This window comes from Ctenopharyngodon idella, chromosome 7, assembly GCF_019924925.1.
Source record: "Ctenopharyngodon idella isolate HZGC_01 chromosome 7, HZGC01, whole genome shotgun sequence".
NCBI classification, from domain to species: Eukaryota; Metazoa; Chordata; class Actinopteri; order Cypriniformes; family Xenocyprididae; genus Ctenopharyngodon; species Ctenopharyngodon idella.
In genome coordinates, this window is record NC_067226.1 from 4,465,750 (window position 1) to 4,486,552 (window position 20,803).

At 39.3% G+C, this 20,803-nt stretch overlaps 1 protein-coding gene across 18 annotated transcripts in view; it reads left to right on the forward strand.

The window, feature by feature from the left end:
* sox6 (SRY-box transcription factor 6) overlaps positions 1 to 20,803 on the forward strand; it is a 252,272-nt gene that overhangs the window by 192,191 nt on the left and 39,278 nt on the right. For 16 of the 18 annotated variants that reach the window (XM_051901722.1, XM_051901715.1, XM_051901723.1 and 13 more), the window contains 2 exons: positions 11,454 to 11,577; positions 19,088 to 19,167. In XM_051901722.1, coding sequence (XP_051757682.1) covers positions 11,454 to 11,577; positions 19,088 to 19,167 — 204 coding nt within the window. The remainder of the gene's footprint in view (positions 1 to 11,453; positions 11,578 to 19,087; positions 19,168 to 20,803) is intronic. The other 2 variants (XM_051901713.1, XM_051901725.1) reach the window with 1 other exon arrangement.

A 20,803-nucleotide genomic window follows, 5' to 3' on the forward strand; every position in this document is an offset into this window, starting at 1 on the left:
GTCAGAGAGTGCAACACAAAGACATACTTGTGTAGTTCCATATGTGATCATTGCAAGTGACCAGTTTTTGAGAAAGTAGACAAACACAGGCTGATTTTTATGTTAACTGCGTAACATCTTCATGCTTTTTCATGATTCAATGGTTTTATGGCTGAAAGAGATAGTTCATCCTCCTAAAATAAAAATTCTGTCATCATTTACTCACCCTTATGTTCTTTCAAACCTGTATAATTTTCTTTCTTCCGTGGAACACAAAAGAAGATATCTTGAAAAATATCTTTGTGGTGTTTTGTCCATTCATTAAAAGTCACTGTTGTCCAATGTTGTTTTGGACCCCATTGACTTTCATTGTACAGACAAAAGCAGTTTAATAGTCTTAAAAATTGTGTTCTGCAGAAGAAAGGAAACAACATGAGGTTGAGTAAATGATGACAGAATTTTTATTTCTGGGTAAACTATCCCTTTAACAAACTTGTGAGGAAGCAGGGGATAAAAGTACCATGCATAGTGACATTGACACTCTGTTAAAAACAAAATTAACAAACTAAAGGCATTTTGGGAGCCCTTGCATCTTCGCATCTCATCTTAACTGCTCGTCATGAAAATCACCAGCTGATTCATGATCCATGAGAGCGGTTTGCCGAGTCCAAACCTGGTCAACGGTGTTATAAAGCGGGCGCTTATCCGGCCAGCATCAACCCCTGAATCTCATCAGAAAGCACCTGTCACTCGCCGCCGCACCACAAGCCCTCCCAGACCATGCACGACGGACCTATACTTAGCTCTCATTGTGCCCGGGCCCTGCGAGGGGAAAAATATCAGTTGGTGGAGAACACATCCTCCAGTGTGATGTTGACTTAGTTTCCTCTCCCCTCCTGCCTGGCCCAGTGTTTTCCCTGTTAATGTTGAGCAAACTGTTTTGTCTTTGCATTGGCTTTTTAACGTGGTCCTCAGCCTCCGCAGTGGGCACACACACAGGGGGAAAGAAGGCAAGGCATTAATAGCCTCTACTGTGTGCGGCCAGCCGGCAGTTTAGAAAGGGGGCCCGTGTTTTCTTAGGGCTAGGGTGGCAAAGCAAAGCATTCAGCCCTGCGCGTCGCAGTACAAAAAAAGGGCCGCTTTGTGTTTGGATGGGGCGGAGGAGGGTCCGAGCATTCCCGACGGAATACAATGAATGGGCCGTTTTGTCTTTCGTCCGTTTTTCATGCACACTGAATTGTAGTTGTCTTTCTCTCGCTCTCCATTTCTCCCTCTCTCCCTTTTTCATAATTATTCTTCCCCGTCACTGGGTGTGCACATGACATTTGAGCGTGTTTTAAAGTCTCAACACTCTCATGTGCCTGCAATAAAGTCCCGGCTGTAACAATGTCAGCTTTCTGCTGGACAACAGAGCGCTCTCTGTTGTTCTCCGGGCCCAGCTGCTGGAAGGGGAGAGCGAAGACAGTGGCTTAGTCTGCACACAGATGACAGGAAGAAGGAGAATGCTCCTCTCACTCTCTCTCTCTCTTTATGGACTCGCTCACTGGACAATGCCATTTTTAGTTAATGGGTGGTCTGATTCTAGACTCTCAGTTCTAAACTGGCGGGTCGTGACCCAAAAATGGGTCACAGGTCTGTTCTGATGAGGCATTGAGGCAATAGCATTGAAAAACAATGATAAATACCACTAACCATATAAGATTAAAAAATTAATAGGCTTATCAACTTAAAAGGGTGAACAAATCAATCACTTACCTTATCTTTGTCAAAGGCTGTATGTCCAATGACACTCAAATTTATTTGTAACTTGGTTTGTATTAAATATATTTTTTTTATTTCATATTAATACTTTTCAAAGTTTCATGATAATATTTCTGCCATTCTCCTGCTGAAAACTAGCTGCCAAATTCTTAAATATAATTACATACAGTCAAACCAAAATTTATTCAGACACCTTGAACATTTCATTCATTAATACAGTTTATTCACTATAGTTTAAAAAAAATCTTAATTATGTCAGATAACACTTAAGCAAAACATGATCAGGTCAAAGTGTCTGAATAATTTTTGGTTCCAAATTTTTATCAATTTCACTGGTAGTCCACTGTATGAAGAATTTTTGGCTATAATATGTCACAGTTTACTTTATTTTGCTATCCTCACTTACATAAATGAACTATAGTGTCCTGCACCCACTAGTAAAAATATATCAAAAATGTCTGAATAATTTTTGGTTTGACTGTATATCTGGAAGAAAAGAGACAATGATTTTTATTAATTAAGATTCATTTTAGTTAATATTATTTATTTTTGTTATACAGAATGTTGTCTTTCTCCTTTGGTTTTGGCAACAGCATCATTTCCTTTTTCTTATTAAAGTATTACCTTATTTTTGTTCTTCTTTTTAAAATTAAGTAAACTATTTCTCTTTTATATTAGGCCTATCTTAAATATTTATTATTTGGAAGGTTGGACCAAGCATAAAAATAAATATTGATCTTTAAATAATTCATGCATAATTCAAAAGTGACCACAAAGTAAATAAAATTAAAAATTAAAAATGAACATATTGCATGAATGAAAGCATGAATGCATATCACACTGGACTATTGCCTTTCTTTCCTGTTCAGCTGCCCTACACCGTCCCTGTCTGAAAGGGTTTGGGATGTATTGTGCATTGTGCCGGTGCCGGTTTTCATAGATGTGGGATGTATATGTGGGATAATGATGTTGGCCTCAGACTCATTTGTGGGTTTGTTTATGTCTGTCCTTTTCTCCCCTCATTACCCATGCTGTTTGAGCCAGTCCCCTCGGGTTTAGCCAGTTTATTGCAAACCTTTTTAATTTTATGACCAGACCCTGACAGAAAAATGTTTTTTTTCTCCTCCCTTTCCTTCTTTATTTCTTTTTCCCCTTCTCTTGCTTTCTGACATTGTGTAAACTGAATCCTACATTAATTGTGTCATTCTAGAACAGGTAACCCTGAAAGCATATGGTGAGTAAATTAAATGAGTAGAGAGAGGTGGACGTGATATGTGCGCTATGCCACAGCAGTGCTGAGCACAGAAGACTACTAAAGCCTTAGGCTCGTCTTTGATATTTTATATGCAATACAACCCTAATTGCTTGAAATATTTACAGACTTAAATTACATTTTAGGTTCTTAGAGGCTCAACAAGAATTTGCCTTAAGAAGATATTTCTGTTGAACACACACTGATCACATTTTGCTGGTGCTCTTAAGGGAATAGCCTTTCCCCCCAACATCTTTGTACTGAACTAATTTACTAATTTCAGCATCCCAGCATGATCCTCGATTCTCCCCTTGTAATATTAAGCACACTTATTTGATTATTCATAAATTACGATCAGCAATATTGTAATGATTAAAAAACAGGTTATGTATTACAGAACTAGAAGTGTGTTAAGAGGTATAGTTCACTCAAAATTCTCCCTCATGTTGTTCCAAACCTGTATGAACACAAAAGATGATAGTTTGAAAAATGTCTGTGCTTTTTTTCTCCATATAATGAAAAGTCAGTGGGGTCCAGTGTTGTTTTGGAGCCAAATTATTGTCATTGTATGGGCAAAAACAGTCTTAAATATCTTATTTTGTGTTCTGCAAAAGAATACGGCTGTTAAACGGCATCGCTTAATAATATTATGCCAAATTGAGCATGAAGTTCAGAGATCGGAGCTCAGTTGTGTGTATCGTATGCTTGTTTTTTTTGTTTGTTCATTTTTTTACATGAACTCCAGGGTGGACTTGAAGTAAAGCTGAAGTCGAAGGCAAAGGGTGGGGGAGGAAGGGGCCGTTCTGCTTTTAACAGCCCCGGACTTAATATAGACATATTGGAATGGCTCTTTTCCAAGAGGGCTTGTTTTACTGTGTAAGGAATTAGCAGAACAAGAAGTCATCTATTGGTTATTCCTCCAGACGAGCCGAGCGTAGGCCAGTGTCTGGTTTCTGTGCACCTTACCCCATTCGGCACACACGTGCACAAGCTGTGAGTCCTCAGAATACATTTGTCCTCTGTCAACTCTTTTGTCAGCGGTGGCGTAACATACATCCAAATACACACAAACACACTATTTGCCAGTTGTCCTGTTCCAGTATCGGGAACGTTAATCTTTTACCTGTTTAAAAAACCACACAGAACAAAAGAGAGAATGAAAACAAGAAAACACGGTGCTCATCGACCGATAAGCCTTTGAGTCTGTGGGCTAGTGGATTGTCAGAGGCAGGTCGGTCCAGGTCAAAGCCATGGCCGCAGCACAAAGCCTCTTTATTCCCAGTCCTGTATCTGTGTGGAGGACCTCCTGCAGAACTCCTCGCTAACAGAGCAGAGAGAGGAGAACAATGCGTTTAGTCTGTGGCACCAAGGTGGAGACCTGGTCTTAATTCCGGCTCGGCGCTGACAGAAAGAGCGGGGATCAAAGTCCGACTCAGCCCTATCGATCCACACGGCCCGATTGTCATCAGGGTCTGAAGCGCGGCCGAGCAGAGTATCTCGCGCTTTGATAACGGCCTCATGAGCGTGGGTTTATGTGTGTGCGTGGGTGGGATTAGAGCTCAAAGCTGCAACCGCCGTGTGCTGGAGGAGTGCGGTTAACTGATAAATGACCTGTGACGTGGGAGTAATGTGTACTTGGGGATCTATGGGATTGTTTAAAAAATTGACCTCTTCAGAACAGAATAATGTGCAGACTCCCGAGCGCAGAAGTGGTTTCATTCAGCAAAGAGCTCTCTCGCTTTCTCTCTCGCTCTCTCTTTGCTGGTGAGTTTCCAGAAAGCACTCGCCGAGTGTGTTCACAAAGTAGCGGGTGTGAAGTTCACGCTGTCGGGGCTCGCCGTGCGGATTGAACGCGGTTGCCAGGTCCTCTAGAATCACTTCGCCTTAAAATGGATCCCCTAAGGTGGTTTTCTTTCACAGTCATTTCGGCTCTGGCAGCGTCAAGCGAGGGCAAGAGCATGTGACGTATCGGTACTTACAGTAACAGTGAAAGCTGTTTTCACTCCTGCTAAATTTAAAACACCCCCGTGTTAGAGCCTTTCTTTGAGATTTTTAACGAGAAACGGTAATGTCCAAGGGAAATGGCTCCAAATTTGGACCAAAATACATCACTGCTGCGAAAGTTTGTACGGCCTCACCTTTGGCTTTTAAAACGGGTTGGCTGGTGCTTAATGCTTAACCTAAGGCTCTGAAGGCTCTCTGGCTCCTTCCAAAAACTCAAAGAGAAAGAGAAGTTAGCCACCCCTCCCCATCTCAGTCTTATCTTGTCAACACTGAAAGGCATTTTGGACATGTTAAAACAACTCCCCCTCTCTTCCTTTTTAAAAGGGGAAAGAATCCCAAAGTGATGCTCCTTGAAGATCAATCTCTATTTTCATGTTAAGGAGAGTTGGGGACATGTATAGGGGGGCACGTCTCCTGAGCCCGAAGGGACCCTTTAAAAGACAGCGAGGAGCATGGGTGCTGACAGGGGCCCTATTGAGCACGGTAATGACTTGTACATCTCCATTTTCCATGCGCTTGTGTGACAGCCTGGGTCAGGATATGCCAGCAAATACACATTTACAGCTACATAGGCCACTGCAGGAAGGCATAAACATATTAGTGCACCTGCTGGATTAGAAGCGCACAGCAGCCTATTCTAGTAATCCATGTACAGTGCAGCTCCTTGAATAAGCTGGGCTGTCTGACCCTAGGATTAGTTGCTGCTGTAAACCATTACTGAAGCTAAGTGCTGATGTCAACATTTCCACTAACAACATTGATTAATCTATAGCTCCCTATTTACTTCAGGGGTTTCCCCCCCCTCCTCCTTTTATTTCGGTCATTCAACCTACAGCAAGCGCACATTGTGTGTTTAAACAACCCACCGCTGACACTCCACATTCAATGTTGGGAATTAGTGATCAGTAGCATGATTGTAGCTCAGCTGTTTTTAAAACATTTCAGGCAATGAGCTCCCTTTCCCCCCATGAGTATCAGTGTATGGTAACAGATTACTGTCACAATTTTTTTTTTTTTTTTTATGCCAGTAATAATCAAATATGCTTGGCTAATATGTCTACTTAGTAAATTTAATCGGTTCATTTTAATGAACAATTCATTCAGTTTAATGAACAATTCAAACAAAATTGCCTTGATTAATTTATGTTTTCCTTTTAGTAGCAATTATGGAAAATAAAATATTTATTACAATAATTTTATAAATGTATATTATATTATATTATGTTATATTATATTATATTATATTATATTATATTATATTATATTATATTATATTATATTATGTTATATTATATTATATTATATTATATTATATTATATTATATTATATTATATAAAAAAAAAGCTATAATTTAAGTTAAATTAATCATCTTTACTTCAGTGTAATTTTTTTTTAATAGTTTTTGGTAAAACTGTGGCTTAAAGGGTTCGTTCACCCAAAAATGAAAATTCTGTCATTAATTACTCACCCTCATGTTGTTCAACACCTGTAAGACCTTCGTTCATCTTCGGAACACAAATTAAGATATTTTTAATGAAATCCGATGGCTCAGTGAGGCCTGCATTGCCAGCAAGATCATTTCCTTTTTCAATGCCCAGAAAGGTACTAAAAACATTTAAAACAGTTCATGTGAGTACAGTGGTTCAATCTTAATGTTATGAAGCGACAAGAATACTTTTTGTGCGCCAAAAAAAAAAAGCTTTACGAATCTTTTGTTTCGAATTAGTGGTCCAGAGTGGCAAAATCACGTAATTTCAGTAAATGAGGCTTCGTTACGTCATAAGTGTTGTGAATTTTCAACAGTTCACGTGACTTTGGCAGTTTGATAACCGCTCCGAACCACTGATTCGGAACAAAAGATTCGTAAAGCTTTGGAGCTTCATGAAGCAGTGTTTTGAAATTGCCCATCACTAGATATTGTTGAATAAAGTCACTATTTTGTTTTTTTGTTGTTTTTTGGCACACAAAAAATGCTTTATAAGATTAAGGTTGAACCACTGTAGTCACATGAACTGTTTTAAATATGTTTTTAGTACCTTTCTAGGCATTGAAAAAGGAAATGATCTTGCTGGAAATGCAGGCCTCACTGAGCCATTGGATTTTATCAAAAATATTTTAATTTGTTTTCCGAACATAAACGAAGGTCTTATGGGTGTAGAACGACATGAGGGTGAGTAAATAGTGACATTTTTGGGTGAACTAACCCTTTAACTGTAATTGAACTGCTTTAAATTATTAGCAACTTGTAGGTTGACAAGCTACAGTTTCAAAGTAGCTTCCTGACATGGCCTGTGTTCTTAACGGAGGGTAAATTAATGCCTGATCTAAGGGCAGGGGACAGTAGCGAAGACACGGCCCGGGTTATGTGTATATCTCTGACAGAGAGACAGATTGTGCTGTGTATCACCGCAGACTTCATCAGCTGCACTGAACTGATGATATATGCGAGACGTTGAAGGTGAAGAGGCCTCTCTCTCTCTCTCTGTCTGTCTCTACACCCCCATGAACCGGTCGGCCGTGTGAAGAGAGAAAGAGGCTGCCAGCTACACAGCCTGACTGATTACTACAGATGCTCTTCCTCAAGTACCGCGAGTTACATCCTCACCACAGCAGGTCTTCGGGGACAAACAATAGCACCTGTTCCTCATAAGATGGGGCTCGTTCATGTATCTTTAATGAAGCTTTGGGGCAGATGGCGAGAAATGGCATTATCCCATCCTCTGGTTCTAAGGATCTGATAAGACAAAGGGCAGATAGGAGCCAGATCTACAATGGGCTTAGTTTATGAGGTTCAGAGCTTCCACAGGCCTGAGCTTTCCTCCTCACATCTGCTCCACTTCATTCTTTCACGCTCTTGAAGATCTGACTGGCAATACTAATGCTGCCGGGAGCCAGCCGCCTGGCACACTGACGAAGGGAGGGGTGAAATATCAGGGCACAAATACACAAATACGGGTGAGCATGTTCATACATACCATGTATACTGAATATAATGTGCGGCAGTAGAAATGAATCGACCACTATAGACTATACCGTTTATGATGCAGTAGATATATTATTTACCTGTAAGAGGTGAATTAGGCACAATGCAATGTGAAGTTTAGTTTTTTATGGTTACAGAGTAGCACAGACATGTACTTGCTGTGTGTGTATATTGTGCATGAGCAGGTGTGCATATAGGCTTTCTTATATCTGGCAAACTCTTTTGTTTAATGAAATCAGTGTACTGTTTTTAACTTTTTAATTTGTCATTAGATATTTATATTGTCATTAGATATTTAATTATCTTAGTTTTCATTTTTGTCTATCATGTTATATCATTTTTATCAATTAATTTAATTTTTTTTAATTTTTTAATTAATAAAGTTGTTAAATAATAAAAATATAATTATTAAAAATAATTCTCATTTTTGATGGAAATAGGAATATATTTTAAGAATTCTCATATTTTTTTGTCTCTGAAGTCCTACATTTTAGTAATTAATTTTATTTCATGTTTATATGAATTAATAAATATGAGAAATTAATAAAATAAAAAATATAAATATATAAAAATATAAATAAAATATATTTACTTTCCAGGATAAAGAATTAAACAATATTAAGCTAATATTAAACTCTTTTTTTTTTATCATAGTTATTAATTCATTATTCATTGTTCATTATTAATTCATTATTCATGTGTGTGTGTGTGTGTGTGTGTGTGTGTGTGTGTGTGTGTGTGTGTGTGCGCGTGCGTTTTTGTGATTTATGAGGACACTAATTTGTAAAATGACATGGGTATTACACTGGTATTACGACTTAAACATGAAATATGAGGCCATTTCATGAGTCCTCATATTTAAAATAGCTTTAAAAACATACTAAACAATGTTTTATTAAAAATTTAAAAATGCAGAATGTTTTCTATGATGGGTAGGTTTAGGGGTAGGGGTAGTGTAGGGGGATGGAATGTACAGTATAAAAACCGTTACGCCTATGGAATGTCCTCACTTTGATAGCAAAACAAACCTGTGCATGCGTGTGTGTGTGTGTATTTAGAAACTATTATCATGATATTTACTGTTGGCGTGAATATTTTTTCATATATAAGCATGAATGGAAGCAAGCATGTTGTATGTGTCTATGTAAAGACAGAGAGAGTCAGACAGATGCAGTGACTGAATGAGAGAGTCTGACACTTATAATAAGCGAGCTTCAATGCAGAATGCAATATGCAATTTTTCAAAATCCATCTGTCTAAGTGTAGGCACTTAATTCCATTCTCTATTAGCAGTCAAAGCAAATTGCCAGTGATCATCTTTAAATCTTTATCTGCATTGTCTGCTCAGCTCCACCGATCTACGTTAATTGACAGGCTTGAAAGCTAACCTTCACTATTAGTCCCCACTTTAAGGACGCTTATTTGATTTGCCACTCACAGATGTGGCATGTGTAAATTAAACTTTAATGTAAAGGCCTCATTACTATAAATCAAGACCTCTCAAACTGAGGGCAATTTATCTGTTTGTACCTTCACTTTTTCTTTTTCTTGCTGTTTGCTTCTTTTGAAACAGCACTAGGGAAGTCTATTTGATTAGCAGGACTATTGCTAGCATTGTTAGTCAGATTGTTAGTTTCAAATGATGTCTAATTCTAGGTTGTTTTAAATTAGTTATATTTTAATTAAATAACACATTGATGATACTGTTTAGGAACAGATGGGATAAGGCGTAGCAGACCAGGTGTTTCTGTCATTATGTATGTGGGTCTCGGTGCAGGACTATGCAAAATGACATGTTGAGGAACAGTTGTGTTTTGGTTCCACTTTAAAAGCAGCTGTTGTGTGTAATACTGTGGCTTTAGACTGATTTGTCTTGCAAGGGTAATGTGAATAATGCTAATGGCAATTATGTATGTGACTGACCTTAGCGGCCCTCTGAAGGAGAACAATTTACATGGTCAGAGCCTTTTCTAAAGCACTTAAATGTATCTGAGGTAGTATAAGACGGTGGTTGGTGATATCACAGACACAGTTTATCTTTTCTATCTAATAGCTCCTTTCACTCCAGTTACATTTTGATTCACCACACATGCAAGCAAACCATTTCTACAAACACATCCGTAAGGTCATATTAAAGAGCCCTCTGATCTCTTTCATTCAGCATTTTTTGTCACATCTGTAAAGTAAAAAAAAAGTAAAAAATAAAAAACACACGCTGTTCTTTCACTTTGGCACAGTCTCAACTCTGTATATGCACCTTTTAAAGTGCAACACTCTATAAAAACAGAAAAGTGCGCATTTTTCCTATTTATTTTTGCTTAGGAGAACTCACTTAGTCCGAATCAATGAAGTGGACCTGAACACCTGGGGAACAAGCCCTACTGATCTCTAACATTAGGCGCTCGTAAGGCGAAAGCGGCATAAAAAAAATAATAAAAAAAACGGAGATCGCACAGACCTCAGCGAGAAATGTTGAGCAGAAAGTGGTTCCACAGAGCAGGTTGATTACATGCCCCAATGCTGCAGCAGTAATTGCGTCCAGACCGGTTTTTATTGCAGGCTGATTTTAAAGAGCGATGAATGGAGAAACATTCTATAATGTGTTTATTTTGGGGGGGCTGACCTTTATTAACCCGTTCTCCGGTTGGGCTCCCCAGAGGCGGGTCGACTCGCCTGCATTAACTCTGCGCTGGCCCACAGTAGCGGCGCTGCAGCCTATCACCCGCAGGCCGGAAGCAGAGAATGACAGCAAGATTGGGTCCGGCCAACACTCCACAAACATGTGTTTTCAAACTTCGACGGGAAGCCGCTCAGATCCCTAAATACACACAGACTCTCTTTTTCTTTGTCTCCAGTTCAGCATGCCTGTTTTTACTCTTACACAGAGCTAATGCTATCCTTATGCACACCATTAACGTTCTCTCTATTTTGCAATAAAGCAGGAATGAAGATGAACATGGTTGAGAGCGTTTGAAAGGCACCACACGCGATGCCAGTTGTTGACGTTATACATGAAATATCAGAAATACACGAGCTTTTGGGCTCATTCCATCATTTTCACAACTGAAAACAGGTGCTGTAAATTATCGGCCTCCCTTGGGCATTTATCATGTATATAAATGACCTTCCAAGAACAAGAGACAAGAGCCGTATTTCTAAAAGGATCCACATTTTCTGTCAGTCTCATGATTAAGTTTTATAAGCAGTGTCTACCTGACATTTCTAATGCTATCTAATAACGTATGTAGGTATTACCCTAACAACCTTAACACTGAGTCTGACGTTTATGATACAAATAAAAATAAACACTCTGCTGTATATGTGTGTGTGATGGAAGATTTCTTTGAAGCACTAATGTGCGATTAAGTGCAGGTATTTGGTGAGCGTGTGCGGGGTGGACCGGGGTCAGAATATGAGCGTTGCTGTCAGGCTGTGTTAGGCTCCTGTGTGATCTCCTCTCTCTCTGTGTTCAGCAGGTCCAGGGTCACATGCCTCCGCTCATGATCCCCATTTTTCCACACGACCAGCGCACTCTGGCAGCAGCCGCGGCAGCCCAGCAGGGCTTCCTCTTTCCCCCAGGCATGTCCTATAAGCCAGGTAAGAAAACACACACTTAAGCTCTTTGAGTTTCCTCTCCACATCTTTATTCCTGTTGCTCCTTGCACAGTTTACATAAAAGGTATTTTTAGGTCATCCTCATAACAAATTTCCAATACCCAAATTGTAATATTTATATTTAAATATTAAATTTATATTAAATTTATAAAAACTAATTAATGTTACTACAATTATACTGCTGCTGTTACACATTGAGTTTATGCAAAAATGAAAATGTCATTCCAAATCTATATTTCTTCTGTGGAAAACAAAAGTTTTTTTGTCCATACAGTGAAAGTCAGTGAGGTCCAATGTTGATTTGGACCCCAATAACAAAAATAAAGACATTTTTCAAAATATTTTCTTTTATGTTCCACAAAAGAAAAAATAGTCATATAAGTTTGCAATGACAGTAAATGATGACAGAATTTTTAGGTAACACTTTGGTATGGGGAACACATATTCACCATTAACTATGACTTTTGCCTTAATAAACTCTTCATTTACTGCTTATTAATAGTTAGTAAGGTAGTTATTGTAGCGTTTAAGTTTAGGTATTTGGTAGGATTTAGGGATGTAGAATATGGTCATGCAGAATAAGGCATTAATATGTGCTTTATAAGTACTAATAAACAGCCAATATGCAAGCTAATAAGCAACTAGTTAAAAGTGAGAATTGTTCCCCATACTAAAGTGTTACCAAATTTTATTTGTGGGTGAACTAGCCTTTTACATATTAAAAAGTTTTGATTATATTTTGTCAGGGCTAAAAAAAAAAATTCATTGATGATAAACATTACTGTCTCACAACTGTGTCTTTGAGGGAGGACAATAATGTTAACAATTTCCTTCCAGGTTGTCTTATATTCCTTTATCTGTGGTATGTTTTTTCTGCTTCACCATCCTTCACTATATCTCAGGGGAACTTATGAGTCATTTTTGAGCTTTCTTTACCTCCTTATGGCTTTCAGTCTTCCTCAGCACATATTTTATCATTGGTTGATTTCCCTGACCGAATCATAGCATTGTTTTAAAGAGCCCACTCCTTTGGAATCAGAGAGCAGAACATCAAGCTCTTCTTGTCAAGGCAATTCATTCTGAACACTGTGAAGTGTATCACCTCGATGAAGCAGCCTGTTTTGGCAGAGTTCAAGGCGTTTTGAGCCTTCAGAACAATGGATGGCGTGAATAAGGGCTGGAATATAAACACTGTCAAGCATAAAAGGTCTCAACTTCATGGGCCATAAATCTGCTATTTTACTAATATAATACTCCCTATGACCCTGTAAATGTTATTATATACATTTATATTTAGTCCCCTTTGTGAGGGACGTGTCATTGGCACTGATCTTTAGATGCTGAATGCAAATAGATAATACTAAATTAGCGGTTTATCACTATCCCTAATAATTTCTGTCTCTTTAAAAAAAAAGAGAAAAAAAAAAAACAGGAAGGTGACACTTAGTAGTGCACATTTTCCATTTTGGAACTGAAGGGCCTCTGGTGAAGCAGCTGCCGTACTTGTCCTGGCACGCCTTTTTTCTCCTTTTGTGAAAAAGAGAATTGCTCCTCACGCAAGCGCTGTAAATTCAAAAACAAATTTGTAGGAAATTGCTACAACACGCAGGCTGACTCATTGCCAGTATCCCTCACCCTCATATCCAGCCATTGTTTTGAGGTTTAGGGATGTGCCAGTCTCAGTTTCTGTAATTAAACAGTTAAAAGCATATCCTTGCCTCCCAAGGGATCAGTAGCATTTGGTTAAATTTCCATCCTTCTATCATTTTCCTTTATTGTCCCCTCTTTTCTTTACCACAGATTGCTGTTGAGAAAAATAAAAATAGCAAAGTAATGATTTTTCAGTGTAGCTGCTGGGTTGTTAGTAGACCTAACATGGGAAATTAAAAAGAACGTAAATGAAGAAGACAAAAATTTAAATCGGAATTATCAAAGAAAAACGATATGATCAGTGCAGCTTAGTAAAGAAAGCTTTTCTTTTGTCTTCAAAGTATGCCTTGAGAAACCACGTTTGTTGTCAGCACCTCATCAAAAGGCAAATATACAAGAAAAGAGAAAGAGAGCTAGACAGAGAGATAAAAAAAGAGGGAGGAAAGCTTCAGAAGTCAGCAGGTGAGAGTTAGATTATTACAGGGTGTGGTAGAGCAGCTAATAAATTAACTAAAAAGGTAAATGATGGAACATAAAGTCAGCTATTTTGGAACTACAAAGGCATGACAGGTCGAACAAAGAGCCTGAGGGCTTTCTTTTCCCCAGTTTGATTTTTTAATATGTTTGACATGGAAAGTGTTTTAGTACAAATAACAGCAGCTGTAATGGAATCCTTGGCGTGTGTAAAGCACTTGCATTATTCATAATTTGCAAAACAGCAGAGGGGAGAAAGTTTAGGACATAGCTTATTGCCGTTTGTGCGCATGACTCGACTTATTGCCACTGATAATGCGATAGGACTCATTGCTGTTTGTGCTGCCCAGCGTGGGGCGGCCCGGCCGGGTCAGCGCAAACGGCCAAGGCCTGATGCTGATGGCCCTAACCCTGCAGTGAAACAGCAGAGATCCCCTTTCTCACACACTGTGCTCAATGGCTTGGGCTCGGTATAAAGAGAGGACTCAGGTCATTCTTTACTCAAATAGACTTGCAGAGGATAGTGGTGATCCCCCCCGTGCAGACTTGAACACATACGTATTGCTAATCGTGGATGTTCACAGCCCTTGGGATGCAATGAGCCCTCGATGCCCCCGCTGGTGGGACCGCTGACAGCCAGTGATTGTGCAGAACCTCGCCTGGAGGGCACGTTTATGTCACAGAGAATGTGCGTCAGACGTTTAGACATTGATACACTACATTAGCAATTGATGATCCCAGATTTGAGCAGATATATATCAGGGTTGTCCCCCATTCAGAACTGAATTGAGAATTATTTTTAAATTCATGAATTTGAATTGAGGTAGAAAACAGGATGCAGAATTGCAATTTAAATATGAGTAAGTTAGAAAGAAATTTAAAATGAAATTCAAGGAAATGCATATGATGGATGGATGGATGGATGGATGGATGGATCAACTTCCTAAGGGGTGTAGCCAATTAAATTTAGATTTATACGAGAATTTAAAGGAGCGAATTCTTAAATTCTGAATTTTGTGAACATTGCTGTAGATAATTGTCAGTCACTGTTCCAAGTTGTTTTGTTTTATTTTTATTTTATTTGCCTTTTTATTTAATATGAGACTGGAGTGTAGAGAGGGTTAAGAGACAGAGGAACAGGATGTGGCCAACAGCTCTTACATGTTTTGAGCATGTGTTCAGTCCACTGTACCACAACTCTGAACAAAGTATTTTTTTAATAGAAAAGAGCCTTCAATCTTGGCCTGGAAGAAGGGTCGTGAGCATGGTAGACACTGAGCCCTTTAACAAAACCATTGATTTCAAAGAGAGCTCCACTCAGCTTGAATATTCCACATGCTTGGCTCTTGGCATCAGGTGGAGTACAAGTGAAGAGGTTGCAGAAGGAGCACTCCGCCAGCCATTCCTCCCCGCTCTCCTCCACCTTTTCATTAGCCTCGCAGCCCTCGCTTCTTATGGAGCACCGGCCCACATCAGCGGTAGTGGTGCCCTGTGCAAGACCCTCGGGTCCTTCCACTTAAAGAGGCCCCGTTCCAAGTTGGCAGTCCAAATTGGCCTCGATTTGCAGCATGATACCTGGCTGAAACAAAATACACTATGAAGCTCTCTAGCAATGCCTTTATGTGAGAAAGCACTTTAAGCATTATTTAGCAGCCTTTTTGTTTGAAAAAAAAGAAAAGAAGACAGTGGAGTATTGTGATCTGAGCTGAGAAGGTTTGCCCTTTCCTGCTTGGTGTCTTTGCAAAGCTTGCTTTGATAAGGTACCTCTCAAATAAAGTGATGCTATCACAGGGGAATTACATGATGAAGTGGATGCTTTGGCTTGGGTGTTCTGGCTTGAGACGTGTGAGCCAACAGCGTAGTTTTCATTCACTTTTGGCACTTTTGTCCATGGTGATAGCTTATGGTCAGTGTTGGTCAGTTTTTGTTTTAGTCATTGGTTTTGTCTTATGACAAAAATATCCTGTAAAATAAGTCAATATTTCATCATGTCATAATAGTTAATTTTGGTAAATTTTACACTGACTATAGCGTCTAATTTTTCTTAATGAAAATGTGTGTATATATATATATATATATATATATATATATATATATATTGTATGTATAAATACAAGATGAAAATGTGAATAAAACATTGCAGTGCATTGATTAATGTCTTGTAGCATTATTATTATAATTATTATTTGCATTTACATTTATTATTATTTGCATAAATTAATTTAGCAGATGTTTTTATCGAAGGTGATGTAGGGTTGGGTATCAATTTAATTTTAGCAATTCTCGGTTCCAATTCCAATATTTTTTTGAGCAAAAAAGAGCAAATACTTAAAGAAAAATGTTTTTACCTATTATTCTTGCCACATTTAGGCTATAACCAGTAGGCTTTAACTGTTAACTGTGACAATTCGTCAAATAATGAAATATATATAACACTTTTTTTTATTAAGGAAAGGTCAGAAGCAATTACAAACCAAAACTATTTAGGTATAACACAAAACAATACAACATAAAATATATAACAGGCAGTTGCTATTGTAGGCAGTAATGTAAGAGAGATTAAAATGCAAAGTCATAATAAATAATAATAATAAATGCAAATAAAAAAAATGAATACATTAGTACTCCACTGGGTGGCTACAAGTGGCTGTTTAAAAATGAATTTTTCATTGAATCATTCATTCAAGAGTCGTTCAAAACGGTGGATCGTCCATTAACTAAATAAGCATTTATGAATAAAACACTGAATTAATTAATTTTTAAAAAGAGATTGAATGAATGATTCAAATTCGCCGTGTGAGAATGACTGAAAAAAATCAGAAATCGACAAACAGAATCGAAATGCGCGCATCATATCAAATCTCCGGTTCTTTGAAATTTGGAACCGGTTCTAAAATATAACCAGTTCTCGATACCCAACCTTACTTACAAATGAGGAATACAACATAACAATTCATCCTAAGGAGGTAGAAATGGTCGCTGAATCAGATCTGAGGGATCCCACTATTGGGCCCCAAGGTGGGCTGATAATAAGCTCTTGGCCTTAGCAGGCTTGGAGAAACAACCCTATTGGGCAGTGGCGTCACTGGAGCCTCCCTGGCATCCACTGGCTGGAGACAGGCAGGCAGATTTGCCTTTTAAACTAGATTCACTTTCACAGACTGACATAGAGAAAGCTGGCAGCCGATCTCGTCTACTTGAGACACTGGCTGCCCACCCAGCCCCCAGACCATTAGCCTTGGACTAGTGTTCTCGGCTGGCACTTGACCTGCCCATGGCTCACATGACACATCACAAGCACAGAATGAGAGAGAGAGGGAGAGAGAGAACCTTGGACGATAATGACCCCCTCCACAACTCTTATTGCACTATTTGAAATCCGTTCAGTTGCGTTCTTTATTCACTTCTGCCACAGGGTGGGATTGAATTTCCTGGCTACATCACAATGTGCTGTGGTCAGTCAGAAGTGAGTGAGGTGGTGGGGGGGTGGAGGATATATGTGTTTACCCCCATGCCTGTGGCTTGATAGCTCCATATGTTTGTGAGAAGATGTGACAGACAGAAGTGGGGGCTGAAAGAGGGCCAATTCCCTTTCCATGGGCATGCTTTATTCAAACCTCTGCTTTTAGAGCCAGAGAGAGTGTTATATACACCAACCACAGTACAAAACACATCTCACACACTTAACACACACTTTCAGACACACTCATTTCTGTATAAGGTTTCCAGAGCTGTATCTCCAGGGGTTTTGTGTTCAAACCTGTAGTTTTTCATCTGATTCCTATTGTGTTTTCTGTTCGCCCTATTGCAGTGGTTCCCAAACTTTTTAGAGTGGCGTACCTTCTGAGGCATTTAACATCCTTCTGCGTACCCCCTCTCTTCCACTTAGACTGCAGTCACACCTTTTCCATTATGCCCCCTTACTTTTACAATATTTTTTTACCTTTATAAATACCGTTATAAAATAAAAAATATTCAATAGAGAAATATGCAATGATGGTAAAAATGAAGCGTAACTTAAATATTAAACTAAAACTGCCAGTAGATGGCGTTAAGGATAGGAGAGGATAGGCAAGTCTTAATGAGTGAGTCATCGAGTCATTCATTTATTAATTCAGTAAGGAAGCAAGTGGCTGGCTGTATTTATGAATAGGCCATTGAATGACTCTCACGATTCGTTCAAAGTCGCAGATTCGTTCATGAAACACTCGCTTGGAGACACACAACAGTTCTGCTTTGGCTTTCGTTGGAACTATTATTTCTTTGCAAAATAGAGCAAACAATACTGTTTAAAATGTACATCACTTAATATTAACTTTTTGTTTTGTTGAACTGTGGTATAAAATCAGTGTCATGTTTGCAATCGTGTGGATATTTGTGAAAAATGGCATTCTCGCTCATATATTATCAACATTAAAAACAATAACTCACACAGGGTTTTTGTATCAAAGAGAGTTCAAGTCTTAAATCAATCTCTATGCACAGTCTATGTCTATAGGCTAATAAGTGCTAAATCCCCACTTTTACAAAGGTACATTGTTGAGAACGGCAGTCAAGTAGCACGATTTGCTAAGGCAGCGTACTCTGCAGTCTGCATGCAATCTCTCATATGCACGCTGCTTGTGTGGATGCAGTCTGTTTTGACTGCAAAAGATAAGGTAATTTGATTGGATGTCATGTATTTTTACATTTTGCCTGTTAGAAATACATGCTCGGTTAATGCTATTTTAAGGTGGGATAGAATTAAATGAACACCAAAACGGAATTTTGTTTGCATACCCCCTCTGTCACCTCACATACCCCAGTTTGGGAACCACTGCTCTATTGTATTGCTTGATTCTATTGGATACGTTTGATCTCATGATGAAAATGTCTCACAAGCTGTATTTACATAAATTGTTGTCTTGTTAAAACCTGTTGAAGTTGGCGTCAGCACCCTCTCTCTCACACACGTATTTTATTGTGCCAGATCACATTGTAAAACACATAATGGCATGTAGAACAATAGTTTGACTAGTCAAGCTTCTCAAGAACATGATATACTTACGAACAATAAAGTAAAATGGCATAACCTTGCGCAAAATGCACACCCAGATGAGAAAGGACTGTGCAAGTGTGGGCAAAGATAAAAAAGGGAGAAGGCAAAAAGCCCGAGTGTGAGAGAAAGAGAGACGTTCCAGTGTAAATCCCACTCTGCTCTGGCCAGCTGACTCTTTTGTGAGTGCAGATGTTTGGGCTGAGTGCCGAGGCTGGGTGCAGGCAGGCCCACAGGAACTGTGTTGGCACTTGTCTGGCCTGCCGTTGGGCCGCTCATTGTCTCAACCTGTGCGCATTGTTCACTGTCTCCCCCTCCTCTTTTCTCCGACAGGTGATAACTACCCGGTGCAGTTCATTCCATCCACAATGGCAGCTGCTGCCGCGTCAGGACTCAATCCTCTCCAGCTCCAGGTATGTACAGTCACAAAAGAATTTACGGGCAGTGGGCCAAGCCCTCAGCACCGTGTGAGCAAACCAGCTGTATGCTAAATAACAAGTTAGAGCTAAATCACTCACACACCGGTCCACCCCTACAAGCTTAACACCTTCCATCTGCAATATAGCCTGTTTTTACAGCGCAGCCTTGATGCCTATGCATGGGAACCGGGTGTTGCATCGATGAAGGGTATTTCAGGGTCCCCTCATACCTTAATTGCTTTCTCTGTTGACGCCGTTCTGAGTAACTTTGTGGTATCATAATGATGGAAGAGCTTCCAAGACCCTCCGGGCTGCCTTGGGAACATTTCCCAGATGCTATCTCCATGTACTTTAATATAGATTCATATCTTCATTCAAGTTGATCTTGTCATTTTTGTCATTTTAATTGTTTCTTTTAATCCTGATTTTTGCCTTGTTTACTCACACACATAGAACAAGTTTTTTTTTTTAGCTGATAGCAAGAAAAGGGGTTTTATTACAGCAGCTAATGTCATTAGTCTCTCCTATTTACTCATAGAAATTATTTGTTACAGTTGAGCTTTGAAACTTCTTAAATGCACCGAAGTTCCTTTAAGTTCTTTGAACAAAGACTGAAGGAGCAAATGAACGAGAGTAGAAGGCGATACAGCTTGCAGCCCCGTAGTGGATTCATTTATTCATTTTTTCCCCTCACTTTTTTATTCATAGACAGTTGTTGTTTTGTCAACAACAGTGGTAAGCGGTTGATAGCAATTAGACATTAAGCTCTCTGATAGCTAGGAATGTTACAAAACAAAGCTGAGAGCGGAGGGAGGAGGACATGCGAGGGAGAGAGGATAGGAGAGTGTTTTGTACCTTTTCTTCTTGCTGATACATGTGCACAATTTGTCCTTCGGAGCTTATCGCTCTCAGCATTAATGAGCCTTGGCAAGTTGGAACAATGCTTGCAGCTGGAGCTAGAAAAGACTTTGCTATAGCATGCGACTTTGTGGAGAACAATCATCTGTGTTGAAGGTGTGGAATGTGTCTATTCATGTTAAAGTGTATGTAAAAATGTGCGTGCGCTTGTATGAGCGAGGTAAATGGGGAGGGAGCTCGTGAGCAAAAACTCATTGAAAATCATTTTGATCTGTACATGTAAGCGTGCCTTCCCTCCTCTCTTATGAGTTAGCTGCGGTGGTGTAACCAGGGCTCGTCCTGTCTATTTATAGCGTTCCTGATGGGTCAGCTCGAGTCTGGGATAGTCATATATCAGGAGGCACTGAGACCCCTCAGCCATTCATTGTGATAATACATTTAACCCTGGGAATGGGCTGAGAGCAAGCCTCTGAATCCATGACTTCGCTGACCTTTAGAAAATACAGTAAACACAAATGAGTTGCATTCCCATTAATTGAAGTTTGTCTGTCAGCCGCAGATTTAGCTGAGCAGATTGGTATTTACTCTTGGTACCCTTCAGTCTAAGAAAGCCCGGCTAGTCAAACATACCCTTTCCGCTGCAACTGAGCAGCTATAATCACGCAAAAGATGATTAAAAACGATCAGGACGGAGATAGGGGAGATGAATCTCATTCCGAGCGCAACAATAATGCCATTAGTGCTGGCGTTACACCCGTCTGGCTAAGAAAGT